The 24,313-nt window shown below is 41.2% G+C and overlaps 1 protein-coding gene across 1 annotated transcript; it reads right to left on the bottom strand.

The window, feature by feature from the left end:
• Window positions 1-55: 55 nt before the first annotated feature.
• Window positions 56-21,982, bottom strand: SCG3 (secretogranin III; the record flags this gene model as incomplete). Its single annotated transcript, XM_083371045.1, has 12 exons — window positions 56-288; window positions 981-1,061; window positions 3,246-3,371; window positions 3,960-4,034; window positions 12,700-12,816; window positions 13,770-13,923; window positions 14,777-14,938; window positions 15,762-15,904; window positions 17,914-18,138; window positions 18,258-18,303; window positions 21,059-21,111; window positions 21,889-21,982. The coding sequence occupies 12 exons, from the start codon at window positions 21,980-21,982 to the stop codon at window positions 170-172; spliced, it is 1,395 nt and encodes a 464-aa protein (XP_083227171.1). The 3' UTR covers window positions 56-169.
• Between the last annotated feature and the right edge of the window lie 2,331 nt (window positions 21,983-24,313).

Raw genomic sequence — 24,313 nt, 5'->3', positions numbered from 1 at the left:
TTTTGTTTTTTTTACCTGGATAAAATTCAGTACAACGGAGACAGAACACTTTCTAATCACCTCTTTTTCCTGGGATGTGGTGGGGAGGAAGAAAGTTGTAGATCTTAGAACTAGATGTGGGTGAAGCTAGACTAGAATTCCATACATCTTCCAAGAGGTTTTCTTTAATTTACAAGCTGCCGTAGATACGTTTGATCACATCAGCCTCTCCTTTATCCAGGATCCCCTTGTCCACGTAAGCATCAGCTTGTTGGTCTACGAAATCTCGCAGTTTAGAAAGGTCATAATCTGAAACACAAAGGAGTTAACACAGGCAGATTATATCAGATTCTCCTGGGAAGACGACTTCTTATTTATATATTTGGTTATTTTAAAATCAGCTTCCCTCTCTAGAAGGAACACCCCATATTTTTGGGCTCGAAAGCTACAATTCTACTTGGAATGGAATATTGTCATCTACTGTCCAAAGGATAAGCCAGCTCTGAACCATTACATGTTATTTGACATTTAATTTACAGCTGGTCCCCATTTAACAACCGCAAGCAGAATTCCCATTGTAAGACGTGCTTGTTAAGGGGGACTGTTTTTGCGACAGTCATAAAGTGAATCACTGCAATAAGTTCAGGGGATCACAGAGCTGTTAACGTCAACCACACAGTTGTAAAAAAACACAACCTAATCCATTCTTCCAAATGGACCTTTTTGCCATATTGCATATTATGAATTGGGTCAATACATTTATTAATGGTGCTGGGCTCATTGATAGGCAAAGCCAATTGCTGATAAATTCTGTAGAAAATTTAAATTTATCACTTCCCATCTACGTCCCTCTATATCCTCTATGCCCGTATATATCCATCTGTATGTCTTTCCATCTATTCCGTCTTCTCAAGACTACGTGATCAAGCTTTTTATTTAATGGAATTCCAATAGACTATGTTCTCAGCATTGGTCCTCTCCATTCTCTTCTCAAACCTTACCATCTTTCTTTCCTTGTGGGTTATGTTTCTTCAGCCACTCTATATTCTTTCGGATGGCTTCCAAATACGCCTCTGCTTTTCCTTCAAAGGTAAGGGGGGGGGGAAACCGATGGAGGTGAATTAAGTATTCGTAGTTAAAAGTACACATTTCAGAGGAGAAATCAGGTCCCTTGTACAGAGGATAAAGACTCTTATCTCTAGGAAATTTCTCAGTCACCCACAATTGTCCTGAAGGTGTTGTTTAAAAGGCAACTCCATTTTCTTGGTTTGTTTTTTGCCCCCCTTTTATTAGTTTTATTGGTTTGTCAAAATATAAAATACAAAGAAAAATTCAAAAAAATTAATAGAAAACTAGAAGAAGGGGGATGGGAAAGGAAAAGGATAGTGTAAAGAGAGAGAAGAACAGAAAAAGGCACCAACGTCTGACTCTTTTTAGCACAGCTGAAGATAACATTAGAATCAATTCTTGGTGTTTTTTTTTCTCGAAGACGTTTCATTTATTTATTTTATTGGATTTGTATACCGCCCTATTCCCGTAGGACTCAGGGCGGTTTACAGGGCAGTTAAAACCATGAATACAAAAAATTAAAAACAAATAAAACAATTAAATTAAATTCAAGCCCCAAGAGTAAATCTAAAACCCAGTTAAATTAACAACCTCATCTCATCCAGCAAGCTTTAGGAGTCAAAGGCTACAATTATACTTTGAATGGAATATTGCCATCTGCTTTTCAAAAGGAAAGAAAAGTCTGAATAATGATATGTTACTTAACGTTTAATTTACACGTAGTCCTCATTTAACGACCACAGCCAAGCCTGGAATTTCCAGTCAGAACTGAAGAAGCTTCTTGGATAAGAAGTGAAACGTCTTCAAGAAAAAAAAAACAAAGACAATCCACTTGCCTTTTGAAAAGCACCTTTGGGATAAAAGTTCTCATTTACTCATAAGCCATCGGAAAATGAGAAGAACGGTTTGAGAATAGGAGGACATTCCTTAATCCAGGAATAGTTTTTCTATCTTTTTCTCCTGCTAGCTAGGAATTCTGAGGATTGCAGTCTGAAGATGCTTCTTGAAGATGGTGTGAAAGGCCTCCTTAGAGTTAATAATTGCAGATCAAACCCTGCAGGCTTATAGCAATTAATTGTGTGTAAGGCAGCAGAAGTACGTAGTCTTGTTGAGCCCCCATTGCACGCCTCCACTGTATTCCATCTAGAGCCACTCAGAGGAAAATGTTTTCCTGGAAATGAACCTCAGCATTTTGATCGCTCTTATTTATATTTCAAGCAACATCTCACATTATAGCCCAATCAATACACCCCGTGCAGACTTCTGCGTTTGGTAACGATTTTATGTTTTTTAAAAAGGATACGTACAATTAGAGGAATATCTCAGCCAAGAGTGATGTATTGATCTCGTTGTGTTTGGACTGCAAAGCTAGCCTGTGGGCTCCAGAGAGAAGACAAAGGCCCAGCTGCTTCTAAATGTGGTAGATCAGCTCTTGCAAAGCTTGCTCTGTGTACCAGGACAGCCAGCATGCCTGGTTGAGGAATTCTGGGAGTTGAAGTCCACAAGTCATGAAAGGGCCAAGTTTGAAGACCCCTGTCCTAGGAGTTCGGCACTGTCCTATCTTTGAATGGTCACTAAATGAATGGTTGTTAAGTCGAGGAATACTTCTACTGCAGTTAGTTGGGTCATAATCAAAGCATCGAGAACAGAAATAACAGAGGCTGCTGTCCAATCTACCCCAGAACCTCTGCCACATGTTGCAATAACCTCTGTTTATGGTAAGGTCAGTGGTAGGATTTGGACGGTTCACACCATTTTAGCAGAACTAGTAGCTAATTTTTTGTTTCCCAAGCCCAGAATGGACTTCCGGAAGCGCCATCCACACAGAGAACCGGTCGTTCGCATATTTGAATCCCACCGCTGGATAAGGTTGACCTTATTTGGCAATCAACCAGACTATTAACTATGTTAGATAAAGGTTTGGGAGCAATACCACTGTAACAAGCCCTGGTGGCACAGTGGTTACAGTGCAGTGTTGCAGGCAAACTCTGCCCACAGCCAGGAGGTTTGATCCTGACAGCTGAAGGTTGACTTAGCCTTCTATCCTTCCAAGATCCATTAAAATGCAGATCCAGATTGTTGGGGTCAAGATGCTGACTCTATAAACCGCTTAGAGAGGGCTGCAAAGCACAGTGAAGGGTTATATAAGTCGAAGCGCTGTTGCCATTGCTATCTTACACACACATTCAACTACTTACCTTTAGGTTCTTCGTTGCTTCCTATGTTTTCTTCCTCGGCTTTTGTGGAATCTTTCAGGGTTTCGTATTCTTTTTCCATTTCAGCCGTGGCTGTTTTTGTGCTGTCCGCTTCCTCAGCGCTCTTGTCTAGAGGGATCGCAAGCAGAATAACTTTTTCCTCATCTGACCCATGGCACATTCCCACATGCACTTGGGTGTCTTAACAGCCTTTGAGGCTGTAACGGTTTGTGGCAAGACTAGATCCGTACGAACAGATTTCTAAATAGGCTTGCCGTTGTCATTGCGATTTAAATCAATTCAGACAACGGCCAAATTATAATTCAACTAAGTCCACAGGAAAAGTAAGTGGGGAAAAAACGGTGCAATAATAACGCATTTCCCAAAATTATTATTTTTTAAAAATTTTAATCCCATTTATATCCCGCCCTTCTCCGAAGACTCAGGGCGGCTTACAATCTAAGAAGCACAAACCAATGTGCTTAGCAGTAGCCTTCATTCTATGTATATGCCTGCTTATTAGGGCTTTCGGCCCCCCCCCCAGCGGCATTTTTACAAAGTCAGCTTATTGCCCCCAACAATCTGGGTCCTCGTTTTACCTACCTCGGAAGGATGGAAGGCTGAGTCAACCTTGAGCCTGGTGGGACTCGAACCTGCACTAATTGCAGGCAGCTGGTGTTACTTAAGGAGGCATTAGCCCACTGCTCCACCAATTACCTGATAGCTTGTTCTGGGAACTGGATTTTTCAAGTTTCTTTCTTGTCTGTAGGGCTATCATGGCATCTAGATTTTCTGGAAGGCAGAAAAAAACAAAAACAGAAAAACTTGAGCTCCTGTGTAGAATCAAGCCCTTTTGGAGGAGTTTGTCTCTGTTCATGAGCTAGGATGGGACAATTAACTCTCCAATAACTGGCTCCTTAACATTGATGAGGGCAGACAGAGTTAAATCTTCTTTACTCTGGATTAGTTCTAGGAATTAATTAACAGGCTCAATAACATCTAACCCTGTTTCCCAACCTTGTTGAATATACTATGCAGTCAGGAATAAAAAAATCTATATATAGATTGCCAAATAGCTCTGCTGTAGCCATCAAAGACAATTATTTGAAGGAGCAATTCTACCTTCATTGTCACATTATCCCAGGCATGCTGGTGCAAAACCTCTTCATTTGATTGCCATGTTACTATACCGTCAAGTTACATCCACCAAGGCTAGGCTGTATTAAAAGATACAACCACCAACCAAGCCAAAACTTATTTTTTAACATACACACACTTATTACAAGCTCATAAAAAAAATCTTTCTTGAGTCTTGACGCACATGTTTTGCAGTGTGCTCTCTAGCTTAAATCCCCTAGATGGCTTCTCAAATTGCTGAATATATTCTCTTGGGCTGAATTTTGCCTAAAAGAGTTTTTGGCTGCTTTCTTGCATAGATAAACTGGGGAAAAAAGGAACCCAAAAGAAAGGGGAATGCAAGAAACTGGTTGTTTTCAATCAAAATGAGGTTAGTAGGTATCCCCCAGCTGCAGCTTGGATATGTTGCATTGCTTGGTATTGGCTTTCAATTATTTTAATGTGGTGAGTCATTAAATGTCACTCACCAGGACAGTAGCTAAGCAACTAGTTCTCCTAGTGGGGCTTTTATAAGATCAGATGTCACTGCTAGGCTGGTTGCCTTGGAAATTAAAAAAAAACCTGAATAAGAATCTGAACACATGGACCTTTCACCTGTCCAGTCTATTTTTTTATACTGTTAATTAATACAAAGGCCACCAGAGCTATATTGCTGGTAATATCTTCCACAAGCTATCTTATAGTTGATAGTGAAGCCAGCTTTCAATCAGTCAATCAGAATATAGCTGGAAGGGACCTTGGAGGTCTTTCAGTCCAACCCCCTGCTCATGTAGGAGACCCTATATCAGGGGTAGGCAACCTCGGCTCTTTTATGACTCATGGACTTCAACGCCCAGAATTCCTGAGTCAGTTGAAGTCCATGAGTCATAAAAGAGCCGAGGTTGCCTACCCCTGCCCTATACCATTCCAGACAAGTGGTTGTCCAATCTCTTCTTTAAAACGTTCAGAGTTGGAGCACCCACAACTTCTGGAGACAAGGTGTTCTACTGATTAATTGTCCTATCAGGAAATTCCTCCTTAGTTCTAGGTTGCTTTTCTCCACCTCTATATCTATGTCTATGTCTGTCTACATCTATATCTGTCTATATCTATGTCTTTATCTCTATGTCTATATCTGTCTATATATTGGTCTCTATGTCTATGTCTATATCTATATCTGTTTCCAAAATTCCTCAGTATATATTCCCAATATGATGCTACAATATTTTTGGACAAGTCTGCTCTTCTTTACATAAACATATATCACCCAGCACATTTTCAGCACATACTTGTTCACTTGTCACTGACATTTGGAAACAAAACTAGAGTTTCTGTGGAATTCAGTCATCCACACAGAGAGAAAATACATCGAATATCCCCCTACCCTGCCATAAAGTGCTACACATCCAAGGATGAAATACTGTAATTCTGATGAAGATAAGAAGTCTATTCTCTTGACTCATCTATCATGTATGTAATCTGGCAACTCAAGAATATTTACAGAATTCTTTATTATTAGTGCTGTGTGCCGCGTGACTTCTTACAGCAGCATAGGCAATCCTTCTAGAGGAGTGCAAACAACTGAACAATCACAAGCAATAAACGTTATATGACACCGGAAGGGTAGATATCAACATCTAAACCCTTTTCCTCAGAGCCAATGTTTTATTTCTTTACGGAAACTAATTAGAGAGGAGACAATTCTTATGCATGAGAACACGTTGTTCCAGAAGAGGGGCAAATTAAAGTATGCTAGCGACCAGACATCAAAGCATGCGTAGATGAATTATTAAAATAATAGGTCATCATTATCTAAAACACTACTGGGAACAGCAACAGACCCATTTTGATTCAGTTGACTCAAACCAACAGCTGATCCCAGAATGTTTTAGTACAACTATATTTACTTCTTATAAAAAAAATAAAATGGAAATCCTGCCACCAATAACTCATCTCTCCTTCTTGAAGTCTAAGTCACTGCCAGCAGGTCAGAAGTGACGATGCCAGAAGTTCTAATCCAGCTCCATTCTACTCTGGGTCACTTTGAGATACGGCTATTCCTTAACTGGGCAAATGGGGTGATATTCAGCCTTAGCAGGTGATGGTAAATGGCTGCCCTTGACTTAGCTCACAACCAAAGACTGGGCCTGATGCATATTTGGTTATGAGACCAGCACCATCAAATACTAGGATTCTACTGAAAAGCTGAAAAGCATCTTTGAAGTTGGATGATAGGGAAGAGTCGTGGTTGGGAGACCATGGAATGATTCCTCCAGGAATTTCACATTGATGTTGAACAGCATGAGGGACAAGGTAGAACTTGATGGACACATAAGCCAACATTTAGGTATTGCACAGTAATCCCCTTTAGCCTTAAGGTTACAGGATATGGCCCTCAAGGCTCAACCTCATTGGACAGTGGAGAAGGATGCCATGGTCAACGGTATCAAAAGCCAATAAGGACTCCAGGAAAACTAAAGGCCACATTCTTCTCTAGTCAGAATCCTCCAAAGCAACTAAAGTACTTCTAGTACCTCACCTCATCTGAAAGCCTAATTCTAACCGAGCTTCTAATGTCAGTCAAAAGACAGCCTATACCGCTTCCCTTTTTTTTCTCATTACCCTTCATTTCCTACTCCACCAGACAAGGATGGTGGAAAACCGTAAATTCGGTTGAGGATCAAGAAAACACTGCCCCACACTGTCGACCTCTTGTTTACAGTTCATTAAAAGGAACATAATGTATGTACATACCTTGACACTTCTCAGTAAGGCAATACTGGCAGGGCTGGGCAACCTATGGACCAAAGTGGGCCCTCAACCTGGTATCACCAAGACCTTTCCAAGTGATTAATTCAGAATTAATCCTCGCACAACGGGGTGAGCTTCCCTTCCTTGCCTCAGCTCCTGCCCACCTACCAGTTTGAAAGCAGGCAAAGGCAAATAGATAAATAGGTACCACTTCAGTGGGAAGGTAACAGCATTCCATGAGCCTTTGACGTATAGCTGGCCACATGACCATGGAAATTGTCTCCGGACAACGCTGTCTCCCTTGGCCAAGAAACGGAGATGAGTACCCTGCCCTAGAGTCGGACACGACTGGACAGGGGGATGCCTTTATCTTTAATTCAGCACTCTGGAATACTGGGCAACCAATTCCATGGACAAAATGAGAGAGATAGGAAGTCAGAAGGGAGTGGCAAGACAGGGATGGCGAAAATAGAAGGGGCAACTTCCTTCTTTTGGCTTTGCCCCCTCCTCGCCTTTATTTCAACCTCGCCCACCAACTGGCATATGGCTCCCCACATTATCCTCAAGGGTACGTCGGAGGCAAGATTCGCTTGCCTTGGCAAAGAAGAGCAAAAGATGGGGGAAGATGAGATGCTGAGTAGCGTCTGTTCCTGTCCCTCCTCATCGAAACAGGTCCAAACTCACTTGCAGGAAGGCTCGAGAATGTGACGGCTGAGTCATCTGTGACGGAGGGAGGAAGGTGTGAATGTGGAGACTAAGGCTGACAGTGCCACAGCAAATGGCGTTCCGCCCATGGATTCACAGTGGAAGAGAGTTAACTCAAGCATTCTGACTGTTTCGATGGCTTACTAATAAGCAGCAATGATTACAGCCAGAAGTAATATACCCCCCTGTGCAAAATTGGAAAGAAGCAACTCTGCAAGAAAGAAATTGTTTTGGACCCAGGTGAGGGAATTTCATAATTTCCAGGACCAATTTTCCTACCTTACAATGTGAGGATCAGAAAGAATAATGGGATATTAATGGAAACATTCTTATCCTTTTCACCAGACATTACCACCTTTCTCTGCATGCTGGTATTTGCCCCACATACACACCCTGCACACGAACACACACACAGACACACAGACACAGACACACACACACACATCACACAAATATGGTTGCAGGAATCTTTGAAACAATTCAGGCAGTTCTTTTTCCCTCCTGCAGCTAAAATAATTGAAGCATATGTCACGGGCTGAAATCTCAAGAAGAGTTTTGCCCTCGCAACATATTCTGTGAAGTAGTACAAAGTGTACAGAAGTCTTTTGTTTCTCCATGTCTTTCTTGTATTCGGCTGCTGAGAAAATAAAACATGAGTACACTTGTAGGACAGTGGCTCCTTTATGATATATTTCCTTCATCTGCGGCAAAATCCATGGATGCCTCTATTTGGGTCTACATCGAGGGAGCATTAGAAAAATTACGACTAGATGAAAAGCAGCTTGCTTTCAGTGCCAGAGCTTCCAGCTTAAATTGTGGATGAAAACACAATAATTTTTTTTACTAATCGGGTGATTTTTTTTATTTCTTTCTTGCATGACAGTCTGGTAGATTGAGCAGGATGTGGAAAAGAATATGCATTTCTCAGCCTGCCCCACCAAATCCAAAAGTGGGAGAGGTTTTCCAAAGATAAAAACAATGAGGAAGGAAGCCCTTCCTTTGATCCAATGGCTCCAATCCTCATAAACCACCATGCTGTAGTGTATGCAGCTGTGGGTGCTCCATCACTGGAGGCTTTTTAAGAAGAGATTGGACAACCATTTGTCTGAAATGGTATATAGGGTCTCCTGCTTGAGCAGGCGGTTGGACTAGAAGACCTCCAAGGTCCCATCCAGCTCTGTTATTCTGTTTCGAAGTGTTTTTTTGTTTTTGTTTTTTAAAAAGCACTGTGTCCAATATTATCCTTGGTGGAGCAGTGGGCTAATGCCTCCTTACGTAACACCAGCTGCCTGCAATTAGTGCAGGTTCGAGTCCCACCAGGCTCAAGGTTGACTCAGCCTTCCATCCTTCCGAGGTAGGTAAAATGAGGACCCAGATTGTTGGGGGCAATTAAGCTGACTTTGTAATAATGCCGCTGGGGGGGGGGGGGGCGAAAGCCCTAATAAGCAGGCATATACATAGAATGAAGGCTATTGCTAAGCACATTGGTTTGTGCTTAAATTGTAAGCAGCCCTGAGTCTTCGGAGAAGGGTGGGATATAAATGGATTAAAATAAAATAAATAAAATTAAATTACCTACACAGCAAAAATTATGCATATGAATGCTTTCAGCAGAAAAAAGCACAGTAGAAGAAATAAACCATGAAAAAGATAAAAGTGGAATTCAGAATTAGCTGATTCTGACAAATGCCATTTTATCTATCACCTCTTGTGCTCTGGGCTTGAATGCTTCACTGCTCATCCACAGTCCTAATAACATCAATTACCAAGTGACAGGCCAGACTTCCCTCCCTCCCTCCCTCCCTCCATCTCTCTCTCTCTCTCTCTCTCTCTCCCACTTCGCCAATCCAGCACAAAGACTGACATCATGCTAGGGGTATTGCAAATCCCCCTCATGTTTTGCAGAGGTACGCTTTTAAACTTCCTGCCTTCGCAAAGCGTCATGCAAGAAACTAAAAATATTAATAATTTTTTAAAAAATGACTTGGCTAGTAAAAGATTTATTACTTTGCATCCATAATTTAAGGTGGAAGCTCCAGCATTCGAAGCAAACAGGGATATTTTAAGGCAACTGCTCCAGTTCTGGCCCTGGTTTTATAACTCTCACTGGATGTAGTTCCAAATGAAGACATCCCTGGGTTTTGTTGCAAATGAAGAGATCTGGGAGGGTTGTTTTTTTTTTAACACTACAGAATCCTGAAGCTGAGTGGTAATTCACACACGGATAGTTAGTTTGTGTCTTGGTCTCCAAGACAAGTGGACAACCAGCATCACCTACCCGCCCCCCCCACCATTAATGGCTATATTAAGCTCATCCTTTCATCGTTTCTTAAGGCTCCAAGAAGACCAGCGTTTTGAAGGTCAGAAACCCAGAGCTGCTTCTCAATGGTGATGCTAAATATAGTGCAAGAGAGAAACCTTTCAGAAAATCGCTTTCTGCTCCAGTTGGCAGCTTTCACGACAAAATATAATGTTGCCTCTGGAGTGTTTATGACTTGTAGGGTGGAAGTGGACAGCAACACTAATTGTCGTTTCGTGGGGCTGGTTCACACTCTGGTGGCCCAGCATGAGGTTGAGTTCCCCATTTGCTGGCTTTATCTAAGCAGAGATTGAATAGACATTTTTTTGGGGGGGGGAGGGAATGTTAAATATAGAAAACGTAAGTCACCAGAAGCTTTTTCATTTAGAGGAGGAATCGCCTTGATGGATAATTAAGAGACGCTGATTTGAAAGAGATTATCTCCTGTATTAAATTTTTGACTTCATTCTTAAAATTCTTCACCCTGCGGTGGAAAAATTCAGACATTTTCTTTTTTCCTGTTCTTTCTCGTTATCCCAAATACTTATTTAGGGTATTTGGGATAGAGACGCAAAAGTCCTTTGTAATGAAGTGGTTGCTGAGGATATTTTCACCCTCTCAAAGATGTCTAGTCAGTGGAAGAGTTACAAGCTTGTTGAGATGTGAAGAAATGTAGGTCCCCTTGCTCTCTACCTCCAAAACAGCAGAGCAGCAATGCTCTCAGCCAGGTTGCATCAAAAATGGAAGCAACCTTGTAGTATTTGAAAAGCAGATTGCAAGATGGTAGAGAAGGGGGAAAAAGAGATTTGAGTGAAGAAAATGTAACCGGTCTGCTCTACATCTTTGAATCGTAGCCACTATACATTCCTACACAAGAATCATGGGGTAGATAATCAAACTGCCACAGAGGTTGGCCATTTCCCAGATTTTTAAGCCTTCAAGGCAAGACAAAGAATCAAACTCTGTGACTATTTTTAGGGTGGGGATTTCACCACAAATTAGGATGTATATGTGAGTTGATACGTACTACAGGTAGACCTCGATTTACAACAGATTGTTTAGCAACCACTTAAAGTTATAATGCCGCTAACACCGCTGGAAAAAGTGACCTTTGACTGTTTTTCACACTTGTGGCTGTTGCAGCATCCCCAACATGACATGATCAAAAATCCAGATGCTTGGCAACCAGCTCATATTTACGATGGTCACAGTGTCCCGGAATCACATGATCCACCTTTTGTGACCTTCTGACAAGCAAAATCAGTGGGGCAAGCCAGACTCTCTTAACAACTGCATTACTAACTTAACAAGTGCAACGATTCATCTAGCTACTGTGCCAAGGAATGTCGTAAAATGGGGCAAAACACACTTAACAAGTGTCTCCCTTAGTAACATAAATTTTGGGCTCATCTGTGGTCGTACATTGAGGACTACCTGTAGGAAGCAAAATCTAGAGGGCCATTTTTGTTAATAAAAAGCAAGGGAGCAGGAGATAATCTAATTTATGCTCACTTTGCTTGCCAAGAGAGGCATCCCCACCCCCCACCCCCTGCAATCTGATTTGCAGCAAGCCTAGTTTCTGCTCCTTCCTTTAAAACCTGCATTTTAAAAGAAACACTATTTGCCAGCAACAGTCGAGCCTCGTTTGCATAAAGCACGGCCCCAGGTTTTCATAATTCTAATACACCAGAGGAAATGGCTCAATAAGTAAACTGAAGACAGAGCTAAAGCTTATGCAACACTTCCTGTATAGCTAAGCATAGAAATAATTCAGAACTTTGATTGGGGCACCCTAATCAAAATGAACATTGTTGTACGAAACACAATCTTAACATTTACAAATGAGGACTTAGGTTTCGGCATTCCACAAGTAATTTTAGAGACAGAGCAAACCCATAAGTCCGAGAGAGTGCCCTGAGTCAAAGGTCACTCAATCTTTTACATTTATCATTCCAGCTTTTATCAAGCGTATATGGCATTGTCAAACATAATGTGCCAACTCACCCCTTGTTAGTGTCATAAAACAGTTTCTGTTGCAATAGATAACAACTGTACAGTTTCATAATAAGAGCCTTTTTAGAAGTGAGATCTTGCCAGTTAAGGGGATAATAATTAAAAAAAACAAGACTTATTTTCCGGTTTCCTAATTCCAATTCATGTCCTTCCATTTGAAGGAGCTGCGGACAGCCCCTCACCTTCTTCGGTCCTTCCGCCGTGACCTGAAGACATGGATGTTCCAACAAGCGGGCCTGGACTGACTATGGTTTTAATTTTGGCTTTTATTGGGTTAAATTGTCATTTATTTATTATATCCGTTGTTTAATTCTTTTTTAAATTTTGTACTTTATGTTTTTTAATTTTTTATTGTCGTGAGCCGCCCCGAGTCCTTGGGGAGAAGGGTGGCATATAAATTTAATAAATCTCAATCTCTCTCTCTCAAGACTTCAGAGATCAAAATTTTGCATTTTGATACATCTTTAAGTTACAGTCAGTGCGTTGATATGAACAAGACCTGAGATTAAAAATATCACCTGGCGCAACTCATGAGAGAAACATGGTTTTAAAAAATGATTCGCATGCTCTTACCTAGGTACGAAACACCTTCCTCTGGTGTGATGGTTCCATATTTAACCATCATCTTGACAAAATCTATTAGAGTTTTCATGATTGTAATCAAGGCTTCCTTTTCTTTCACTTCTTTCTCTGTGTGAAGAGTAAACAGATTCATGGTCTCTTGGAAGTGATGATGGTTTAATGTAAAAAAAAAAACTCTTTATCTATATTGATCAGCACATTTGTTTCTCTCTCTTAGCCAGTTTGACTTTTCAGGAGAGGAGACAATTTGCACGGCAGACTGAATGTGAATTAATGGGCCTGCTGAAAAATACTGTACGACTTAATCTGCATAACTAGATTGTGCACTTTTGCTATTCTGGACCAATACAGATCATGACAGCCGAGGATTATGGCTGCTGATCTATATGGAAATGAGAATGCGATGGCTCAGCTTGTATTTAACTTCTATTCATTTCAATCCTGCCTTTCCTCTCCAGCAAGCACTCCAAATTAATGGGTGTTTATAGTGCTTTTATTTATTGCTTGTCTGCCAGAGCGTTGTCATTTAATGATTTGAGCAATAAGTGAAAATCAGGTAATGGATTCATGCATCGCGTTAAGCCATCACGTTGTTTGCTCCTTCGTGGTTTAATGGGCTGTGTGAACACGATTAGCTACTGCATTTTGTAAATCTAGGTCTGTGCTTTGTGATCCTAAATTATGGCAGATGGCAAATCACAGTTGCGCAAATGGGGTGCTAGAACCCAGCTCAGCAAGTAATTTGTGTCAATCTAAGCATTTGAAACATAAAATGGCCTGCTAAGGAGTTTTTCTTATGGTTCTTAAGGTGCAAAGGCGTCCCCTCGATATAGGAATCAGAGCGCTTATCAGAGTCCACAAGGTGTTATTGTTTAAACTGATCTAACTTCACAACCGTTTATGTTCATCATGCTATTGTATTTTTTAAACGTGTAAGCTGCCCAGAGCTGCTATTGTGAAATGGGCAGCTTATAAATCCAAGAAATAATTTTTTAAAAAAAGTTAAATAAGACATGGGGCAGCTCTGATTTTTGAAATGACTGCCCTTATAGGAAACTCACCCGAATCAAGGCTTTTTAATAGTTCATAGAAATTAGGGAAGTATTGGAGGTCCTCAAAGCGATCCTCTGGGGGCAGTTCATTTCTTCTTTCTACGATGTTGGTGGGTGCCCATGTATTATCCAAGGTGCGAGCTGGATCAGTACTTTTTAACACCTTCATAAAAAAAAATAAAAGTACGTATCTTTGAGCCGTGGTGGCGCAGTGGTTAGAATGCAGTACTGCAGGCTACTTCTGCTGACCGCCAGCTGCCAGCGGTTTGGCAGTTCGATCTTGACCAGCTCAAGGTTGACTCAGCTTTCCATCCTTCCGAGGTCGGTAAAATGAGGACCCTGATTGTGGGGGGCAATAGGCTGACTCTGTAAACCACTTAGAGTGCTGTAAAGCTCTGTGAAGCTGTTGCTATTGCTATTTGGACATCACAACTAAAATATTTGATACCAAATAATGCACAGCAAGGAACGCTTGAACAGGGAATTAGTTCACTTCTGTTCACCAAAGGGCTTAAGTAAATTAATACAAAATAGATCTAGTGACTGGCCTAAGGTCACCCAGCTGGCTTTGTGCCTAAGGCAGAACTAGAACTCACAATCTCCCGATTTCCAGCCTGGTGCTTTAACCACACCACCAAACTGGCTCTCTGCGACCATGATAACTAAATGTATAAGAACACTTTACAAGTCTAATTTTTAAGGACCAAATACTAGAAGTGAACTACAGGGATTCCATTACTTTTAGCCACTGCTAATGAATATTCAAAAGCATCTTTCAGCCATCCTATGGGATAGAATTGGCCGGGGTCATCCTATACATTTCACTGTAATATGGGTTGTTCAGTCCATATTGGATCCTATCATGACAAAACTATTTTGGGATATACCGTGGTAGGTTTCTCAGCGGTGGAAAAGTTCTTTGACTGAGATTGCTGTATTTCCTAAAAGAAGGACCGACAAGTAGGCATGTCCACTGAACTGTCCCATAATAGTGGATTGTAATTAAGAGGTATTACCGGTTTTACTTTCTGCTTCTCTTTGGTCTGACTGTTACTCTTGCTTGGGAGGTCCTCAAGGCCCCTGGATGCCTTTTCCCGATTTTTGGCTTCATTAGCAATCAGCTGCTGCAGTGCTTCAGCCACTTCATCCTCTAGGGTGTAGGCCTGGCTTTCGGTGATCTGGGGAAAAAGAAGAAAGGAAGACTTTTTGATTATCTCAGTGATTCTCTCTGCACGTCACATATACGTGCTTTTGAGACAGACAGGCAAAAATAAAAATCACATTTTAACTCAGACGAATTCCATGGTGGCCTCTGGTTTATTTTTATTCTGCTGTGCTGTTTTGCAGAATCTAAAAGCTAGACCGGAAATTTGAAAAGGGAAAGGAAGGACGGGAGGGAAGAAAGAGGTAAAGGAGAATCATTTTTAGCCGCACGGTTGTCTCTTTATAAGTGATCTTCAACTCAATGCAATTTTTTTTTAAAAAAATGCAGAACTAAACAGAAAGCAAGTTAAGATTCAAAGATTCATTGTAACTGATTAAAGCTCCTCTTCACTTACACACTGATCTTTTTCCACTCTTGGGCAATTCAATGCTTTGGCTATGCGAGAAAGAACTTAATAGAAAGTACTTCTCACATCCTTCCTGTTTTTCCCTACCTTTTATTTATTTATTTATTTATTTGGATTTATATACCGCCCCTCTCCGAAAGGACTCGGGGCGGTGTACAGGGCAATTAAAAAATTAAAATTAAAAAATTAAGTTTATTTGCCAATCATAAAACCTTTCAAGTAACTGGCAAACTTGGATATCATGGCCATACATGTTGTGATTGAAGTTACTGTTGAAAGCCTGAGCTCAAATGCAAAATAATACTGCTTTATTTAAAAACGAATTCATTCGCTCCAAACTTTTCTTCAAAATAGTCTCAGAAACCCAAAGAAGAGGCAGGCAGAAAAATCAAGCAGGTTGGACAAGTAAACAGATGCCCCAAACACTTACCAGGCCCAGATTTAGAAGCTTGGAAACAATCTTGTCAAAGACGCCTCTATCATTTTCCTCATAAATTCTCATAGCAATCTTCTGGACAATATCTTCAGCTGTTAGTGGGGTCCCATCAAGTTGATGAAGTCCATCTGGGTCATCTGAAAGAATAACAGGGAGATAAAAAGATGCTTAAAAATCCTACCTTTGAGGCGTATGTCTCATTCTGCTCAATTTACGGTTTTCTCTAATGTTATGGCCCACAATTTGTCTGATTGGCCTTCTGGGGACCATCCTCCATAAGGTCATCATGATGCCATGATTAAAATAAAAATAAAAAAATCCTTTCCTTTTACATTTAAATTGAAATGAAATATAATCAAACTACGATTGTGCTTAATAATAGGCATGACTGCATTTAATCATGTTTTCCTTCTGTCCCATTAAACTTTATAATTTGCGAACCACCCCTGGAGGTCTGTGGGGCCACACTCGAGGCTTGAAGAACTGCATTGTGCCTAACAGTATAACCGGCCCCGTCTCTAGTCTCAATACTTATCTCCCGAAATATTAGGCCAGTTGCAGTATGTTGAACTTCAGCATCAGATCAAATCAGATCTTTTTGATTTTTCTGCTATTCTGCTCTGCTGGACATACAACGCGAGTGTGTTGCATGGCTCTGTAGATTATCCCACAGTTTGACTATGTATATAGCTACCCTCTTTACATATTCTGAGTGGGGCAGACTATATAAGCAAAGCTCAATTAACACTGTGCTTCATAGTTAAGTAATATAAGTCCATTCAGCGGGACATTCTGAGCATTTCAGAGCTCTCTTCCTGTATACCTTTAAAAAAAAAAAGTCTAGTGCTAATTGTGAACCTCATGGAAAATTCACATCACGCATGTGGAAATTGGTTTACATAATGCTGATAAATTAAAAGGCTTCTATTTTTGCATTCCACGTTTTTTTTTCTAATATGGGGATTACACTGCATTTGGATGGCATCCATGAGAACAGACTGAGATTTGTTATAGACAGAAATGTTCTTCCTGTACCAGAATGTGCTTTATAGTAGAATCAGATGTACCAGCAACACCAGAGAGCAGATCTCCCCAATCTGATGCTCACCAGAAGTCTTATAACTAGAATTCATGAAATTGACAACTCGAAGGCACCAGCTTACTTCAAATGAGTCCTCTCCAATGAAGTGAAATGCCTTGTTAGAATAGAATAGGATAAAGCTGGAAGGGACCTTGGAGGTCTTCTAGTCCAGCCCCCTGCTCAAGTAGGAGAACCTCTACCATCTCAGACAGGTGATTGTCTAGTCTCTTCTTAAAAACCTCCAGTGATGGAGCACCCACGATTTCTGGAGGCAAGCTGTTCCACTGGTTGATTGTCCTCACTCTCACTGTTCATTTTGGGTGTTCATCATCTCAATTTGGGATTCTAAAATTTTGAACTTTCAGTATTTCTGCAAAGTTAGGCTTCTGTAAGCCTCTTCCTCCTCCTCCTCCCCTCCCCCCCAGCACAATATCTACAACAGAGTGGGCCACTATGGCAACTTTGCAACCTGTGGACTTCAACTCCCAGAACTGGAGTTAACTCAGGAATTCTGGGAGTTGTAGTCCACAGGTCATAAAGTTGCCCTAATTGCCCATGGTTTAAACTGAGTTTCTCAAGTGCTGTTTTTTTGGATCGTCAAAGTGGCACCATCTACAGTCTTACGCATAAACGGTGCCACTTTGTTGATCCAAAAAACCAGCACTTGAGAAAGTCAAGTTATTTAATCTGTGACTTTGTTTGCATATCACACAAGTATTATGCTATTGGTTAGGTCTGGGCTCAAACTGTTGGTAGCCTTTGAAATATGAAATCACGGTTATGTGTGTCTTAAGGTACTGTGGTTTGTTTAACAAGCCACGGTTAAGTGCATTCTGTGCTGTTGCATAATGGCTTGAATTTTATTCTCCTCTTTTTCCTAAATTTCATTCCTTTAACCCACGTCAGCAGTACTTGGCCCATGGCCATCTTGGCACTGCCGCTGCTTGTCCGCTAAGATTGATGAGTCTACCGTGATGTCGTGCGTTCAGAGCAGCTGTTCAACTCATCCGTGTGTGTAAGTTGAATTCAAAGCATAATCGTGGCTGGTGAATGCTAATGCAGTACCTTGGTATTTATAATCCACATCACTTTTAGTGGAGTCATACTCATCCACCAGCCTGCTTCTCTTGGTGGAATCTGTATCATCAAGAGCAAGCTGTTGGTTATACAGAGGATTCCTGACCGATTCCATTTCCTTTTCCTTTCTGTCTTTTTCCACAACAGATCTCAGCAGGTTCAAGTCATCCACAAATGAATAATTCCTGAATTCTGGCTTATTTTCTGGAAGATCTGGAATATAGATGGGTGAGAAACCATCTCATCCTCTGAGCAAGCAGCAGTCTGAATCAGGAATAAAAAAAAAGTGTAAGGAATAGTGAGTGAGTCAGGAATAGGAAGAGAAAGCTCACCTGTCTTGAGTGACTTCTTCATCTTGTCTGCCTCTGCTTCAGCAATCTGTTGGGGGAGACAATAAGCGAGGACTTGAATTGGCTTCTTGTGGCCCATTGAACCATCTGCCCAAGATAAACTAACAGGAGTAAACTCGGCTATAAGGAAGCATCTTAGTAGCGATGGGGACCAGCCTTATCGATTGGCCTTCTGTTCAATAAGTAGTCCTTGACTTAAAAGCATTCCTTTAGTGACCATTTGAAGTGACAACAGTGCTGAAAAATGACTGTTTTTCACAATTAAGACTGTGGCAGCATTCCCATGGTCGCGTGATCAAAATCTGCACACGGGGCAACTGGCACGCATTTATGACGGTTGCAGTGTCCTTTTGTGACCTTATGACAAGCAAATTTAATGGAGAAGCCAGATTCACTTAACAGCTGTGTTAGTAACAACTGCAGCGATTCACTTAACAACTGTAGCATGAAAGGTCGTAAAGTGGGGCAAAACTTAATTAACAGCTGTCTCACTAGAAATTTTGGGCTCCGTTGTGATCGTAAGTTGAGGACTACCTGTTTATTCTGGTTAGTGCCTACCATGGCAAACATTTTGTAGATGCACCTGCTCTTTCCCCAAGGCAGCCCTTTCTGAAAGTGATCGTGTTGTTCTTAAAATTTCAAATGTATGCCTAGCCCCAAACATTGCATACTTGTGATTGATATTTGTTAATACCAACACATTTGACTTTCTATTTTTCCAGCTATTCCTACAGATGCTCGGAATGGACTTTTTGTAGCTAGTTATGAATTCTAGGATAGTCCCAACATATCTGGGCGTAAAAATAACAGTCCTAATCAATAGACTGCGATGTTGATCCAGTATTGGACTTTTGTATAATGAGAGTATTGTCAAGAGAGATCGGATCAATGTTTATGCAGTTCACTTGGATCAAAGATACACAGCTACAGTTTGGAGCCACATACTGTGTCCCAAAAATTGTAAGGCATTTCTCAGTTTTCACTAATTTACAATTAAGGTGATGGAAGAGAAACATATCAACCTCTTGGAGATTAACAAGGCCTCCCCACGTTACCAAAACACCAAGTTTAGATTTCAGTCTGAAGGAACTAAGGCATCCATGACTTAGATCAGGGGTCCCCAACCCCTGGTTCGTGGACCAGTACCAAGCTGTGGCATGCCAGCAACTGGTCCACACAAACAAGCAAAGCCCCATCAGCAGGACGCAGGCAACACACAAAACCACGCACCCTCCGGTCCGCGGAAAAACCTCTCTCCATGGAACTGGTTCCTGGTGCCTGGTGTCCAAAAAGTAGGGGACCTCTGATTTAGATGATCACTTGCATCTTAGCTATGGTTGGCCTTGGTTTTGGGACTTTGCTAAATGGCAGATAAGGATGGAGAATGTCCAGTGGTGGCTTCTAACTTCTGGAGCAGCCTTTGTGGCAGGGGTCTCCAACCTTGGCAGCTTTAAGACCTGTGGACTTCAACTCCCAAAATTCCTCAGTCAGCTGTGCTGCGGAGGAGTTTTGGGACTTGAAGTGCCCAGGTCTTAAGGTTGCCAAGACTGGAGACCCCTGCTTTATGGCATATTATTTAACCCCTAAACCTTTCTCAAAAAGTGGTGATAAGCCAGTGCAGAAATATACTTTGCCTGTATGAGGTCCTAGTTTCACCCTTGCTATCATTAATTAAAACGAGCAGATGGCAGCTATCTTGCATTACTTGCACTAGCTTGCCTTAGTATAAAGCATCATCTCCTCTACCTCTCTACTTAAGCAGTAGGGGGAAAAATAATTATATTCCCTTTGACGTTTGCCTTATGTTCTTTAATGCTTTGTGGGTTTTACTTCTGATGTATTTTTCCCTGTGCCTTTTTAAGTTATTGGATAGTTAATTGATGCCGGATTCCAAGATGTACAAGCTCTTATTTATCTCCTTCTTTTAGTAAGGTTTCTGGTGGCCAGTTTGTGGAAATATAGTAAAATAAAGTCAAATAAACCCTCCCTCTCCCCAAAGACCAGTCAAGACAGCCACTTCATCTGACCTAGCAAGAAAAGTAATCAGGCATTTTGAACATGCCCGCTGATGCTTTTATTGATTTCATAAATGGAAGAGGATGAGCAGTAGCCCAGGATGGGAGGAAATGCTTTTTGAGCAAAGGAGATGAAGTTCAGCATTTGGTATCTCAAGTAGGGCAGGAGAAATATTAGCTTAAAACCTGATGTTTGCCAGTGTTTGACACTAGAAACAAATGGATCCTAGGTCTGATTCAGTCCCACGTTCTTCTTCCTCAAGGGCTAAAGTGGTCATTATAGAAAAAAATGCTGTGAGGTGGAATTCTCAAAACTTTGTAGGACTATCACTCCAACTCCCCCCCCCCCAAAAAAAAACGTTCTGAAGCTTTGGCTAACCATCAAAACATTTGAGGATTTCAGAACATTTTGAAGACTGACCATTATTCTTTTGTGCGCTTTTGGTGTGTGAACGTCTACGTCATCAGATGCGTGAATCTGACTTTTTGCCAGTGATGAATTAGTCACTTGTCTGCTAAAAGCCCATGCTGTAACAAGGATGCAGTTGCACATAAGCTCCTGTACAAACTATTGCAGGACTGATGTGTTAGCAAATATTTAGTCAGAATGTTTATGTGGCACCGGATTTTTGGTTGGTTGGTTGTTTTATTAATACTACAAAATTAATTTCTTCAGATCACTGGGATTCTCCTAGCAGTTAAGAGGCTTAGATTCTGCTGATTTTTATATTACAGAAATATATTTGTGTAGAAACTTACTTTACCTACCTGTTCTTCCAATGGTCTCTCTACACTTAGTTCTCTGTTGTATATTGTTTTATCTGGAATAAAGACATACATATTTAGACAGCTGTGGTACAATTGGGGTCTCTCTTGCACATACCTATGTATATAATAATAAAATATATTATTAAAGTCCATCCCGACCTCTTTCCTGAATACTCCACTTATTTAAAAATGCTGAAACAATTCCCAGAGGAATCTTGCCAGGGGAAAACCAAGCAAAACATGGATTTATTTTTGTTTTTAATTAATGGAATTAACACTGGATATTCCTTCAGATGAAGGCATCACTGTTATTTGTCATCATAAATCAACTGATGCACACAATTTAAAAAAGAATCTCGTAAGAACTGGACGAAAATAGCAGTAATGTAATCAGCTTGGAGTAACCAAGAGATTAAAAGATTGCATGACATTAAGAGAAACCTTGTACAAAGGGAGAGTGCGAAAATGTTTCCTTGCAAATCAGAGGCCCAGCACGAAAGAAAATAAATAAATCTAGAATAAAATAAATTTAAACTTTTTCTCCGATTTTTCTGGAATCCCCCCCTTTTTTCTTGTCTATTTAACATGGCACACACATCAGCTTTAATCTAGGGGCTGTGTTCCAAATCTTCTATACGTAGGTTTTTGAACCAATTTGAACCAACATATCATTTTTATTCTTTTAAAAATTGTCCAGCATCTCAGAACCTGAGTTCTGAGTTATTTCTTTCGCGTTGCAAGGCAAGGGGGTGATAAGAATACATTACAACTACTGAAAGATGAAGAAGTTTAAAATGACACCAACCCATTCGTAAGGCTGGTTTGCTTACCTTCTCTTGCACCTTCAGGCTTCGGGAAGCCAAACATTTGGCCTACGATCAAGGACAACACAGCTAACAGGCGGAGAAGCATCTTTCTGCCCATGGTTTAGGAGAAAATCCTGCTGCGGGGTTCCAGGGAAAAGCAGGATCTAGTGCAGATCAAAGGAGCACCCAACAAGGATGCTTCTCCTCTTTCTTTGTGTGATGACGTAGGTCTCTGGGCGGATTCAGCCAGTAGCTCTAAGTACCAGTTCAATGAATCTGGAGCTGTCCAGGGCTGCTGGTGCTGAAATACCCAGAGTCCCAGCTGCTCCTGGATCAAGCCACAGCTACTGGGAGGATGCTGGAGAGATTCCCAGTGACAGATCAGCCTCCTCCCTTTCCCCTCCTTTCCCTATCAATAGATGAGCTAGTTCCTCTTGGCAGATCCTAGCAGGGGTGGAGGAGAGAAGAGGGGAGGAGATCGGGGATGAGAAAGGGATGGAGGGGGCTGCGGATGCTGGAGCATGCGTGCAGTGCACCCATTCTCTTTCCAGCCCAGCCTCACTTGCTGGAAAGAACTACAGGAAAGCATTAAAGCCCAGTGTGAAAACATTCTTTTGTTTTCAAGTATGTTCCGCCCACAAAACAAATCTTGCTTCTAGAATCTAGACAGATGCACTTGCCCACCTTATTCTGAAAGAGAAGGGAGTGCACATCCTGGCTGGACACATGATACTGATCCTCTCTTGAAGTGAAGCCCAGGGCAAGCTGACATATATGATAAATGGCACTTTTACATACATGCATGCACACAGAAATGCTTCGATCCAAAATTACATGTATATGTTTATGCAGGAAAGGCAATTTATTCATGCTAAGAATTTGCCTCAGTGAATTTCACAGGGGCCCAGAGCGAGCTCAAAAGTCTCATTCTTGGTCTCCAAAACACTACAGGCAGTTCTCAATTTAAGACCACAACTGAGCCCCAAATTTCTGTTGCTAAGGGAGACAGTTGTTAAGTGAATTTTGCCCCATTTTATGGCCTTTCTTGCCATGGTTACTAAGTGAATCACTGTAGTTGTTAAGTTAGTAACATGTTTGCTAAGTGAATCCAGCTGCCCTCTTGACTTTGCTTGTCAAAAGTTTGCAAGAAGCAATCGCATGTAATACTACATGTAATACTACTACTACTACTACTACTACTAATAATAATAATAATAATATAATAATAAAATAAAAAAGTTGGAAGGGACCTTGGAGGTCTTCTAGTCCAACCCCCTGCTCAGGCAGGAAACCCTATACCATTTCAGACAAAGGGCTGTCCAGTCTCTTCTTAAGAAGAGACTGGACAGCCATTTCTGTAACTTCTGTAACTTCGAACAGTCACTAAATGAATTGTTATAAGTTGAGGACTATCTGTATTATCAGTTTCCATGTTCTTCTGACTTTTCACACATGCTGTCAACACCAAAAGTAAGGGATCCCCATTCTAGAGCAGGGGGGCCAATCTCTGATCCGTGGACCAGCACTAGGCCACAGCATGCCAGCAACTGGGCCGCGCAAACAAGCAAAGCCCCATCCATGGGATACATGAAGCACACGAAACCACACTCTCTCTGGTCTGTGGAAAAATCTTTCTCCACAGAACCGGTCCCTGGTGCCCAAAATGTTGGGGGGCCTGTGCTCCACTGGGCCAACTTCAAGAGAGGCACATAAAATAATTGTAGGCAAAACCCAATTGAGTGGATACCACAGGAACTACTTTATGGGTAGAAACCTGGAGTTCTTATGGTGTCTGTCAATGAAAGACTTGATCTATCTGCTCTTTGGCTTTAGTCATTCCTTGAAAAGTACTGAAATTTGCTGGGAAAGCCAGAATAATCGGCGTTGGGAAATGTTGTGGAAAATAACACCAAACCAAAACTCTTCTTTCAAAGGAGGAGAGAATGGAGGGCCCAGAAGGTTAGGAGAAAATTAAATCACACACTTACACATCAAGGATATTCTGGAATACATCAGCTAACGTTTGTTTATTTTAAGGCACTGGAAGGAAAGAATAGCCAGATGGTAGCTCAAACGCGCACACACCGTAATGCTGAATCACAGTAATGGAAACTCCTGCACTTAAGCTTCTATTACAGTGTTGGGCAAACAGGTTTTTCTGGGCAAAGATAGGCATAATTTAAAGCCAAGTGTAATGTTGACTTGTCTTGTGCCTTATGCTCATTACATTCTGCTCAGAATAGTCCTGCATGAAAGAGGTAGACGCATGTGACGTCAGCTCCACTTGGTACGCCAGACTAGGAAATGAGAAAAAGAGCCAGTTTAGTCTAGTCTAGTGGTTAAGATGCCGGTCTAGAAACTAGGAGATTGTGAGTTCTAGTCTTGGCTTAGGCATGAAAGCTGGCTTGGTAACTTAGGGCTAATCACCAGAAGATGGTGAGTTCTAGTC

The sequence above is a fragment of the Vipera ursinii genome (assembly GCF_947247035.1).
Source record: "Vipera ursinii genome assembly, chromosome: 11".
Classification (NCBI taxonomy): Eukaryota; Metazoa; Chordata; class Lepidosauria; order Squamata; family Viperidae; genus Vipera; species Vipera ursinii.
This window is presented reverse-complemented; position numbering and strand designations above follow the sequence as displayed.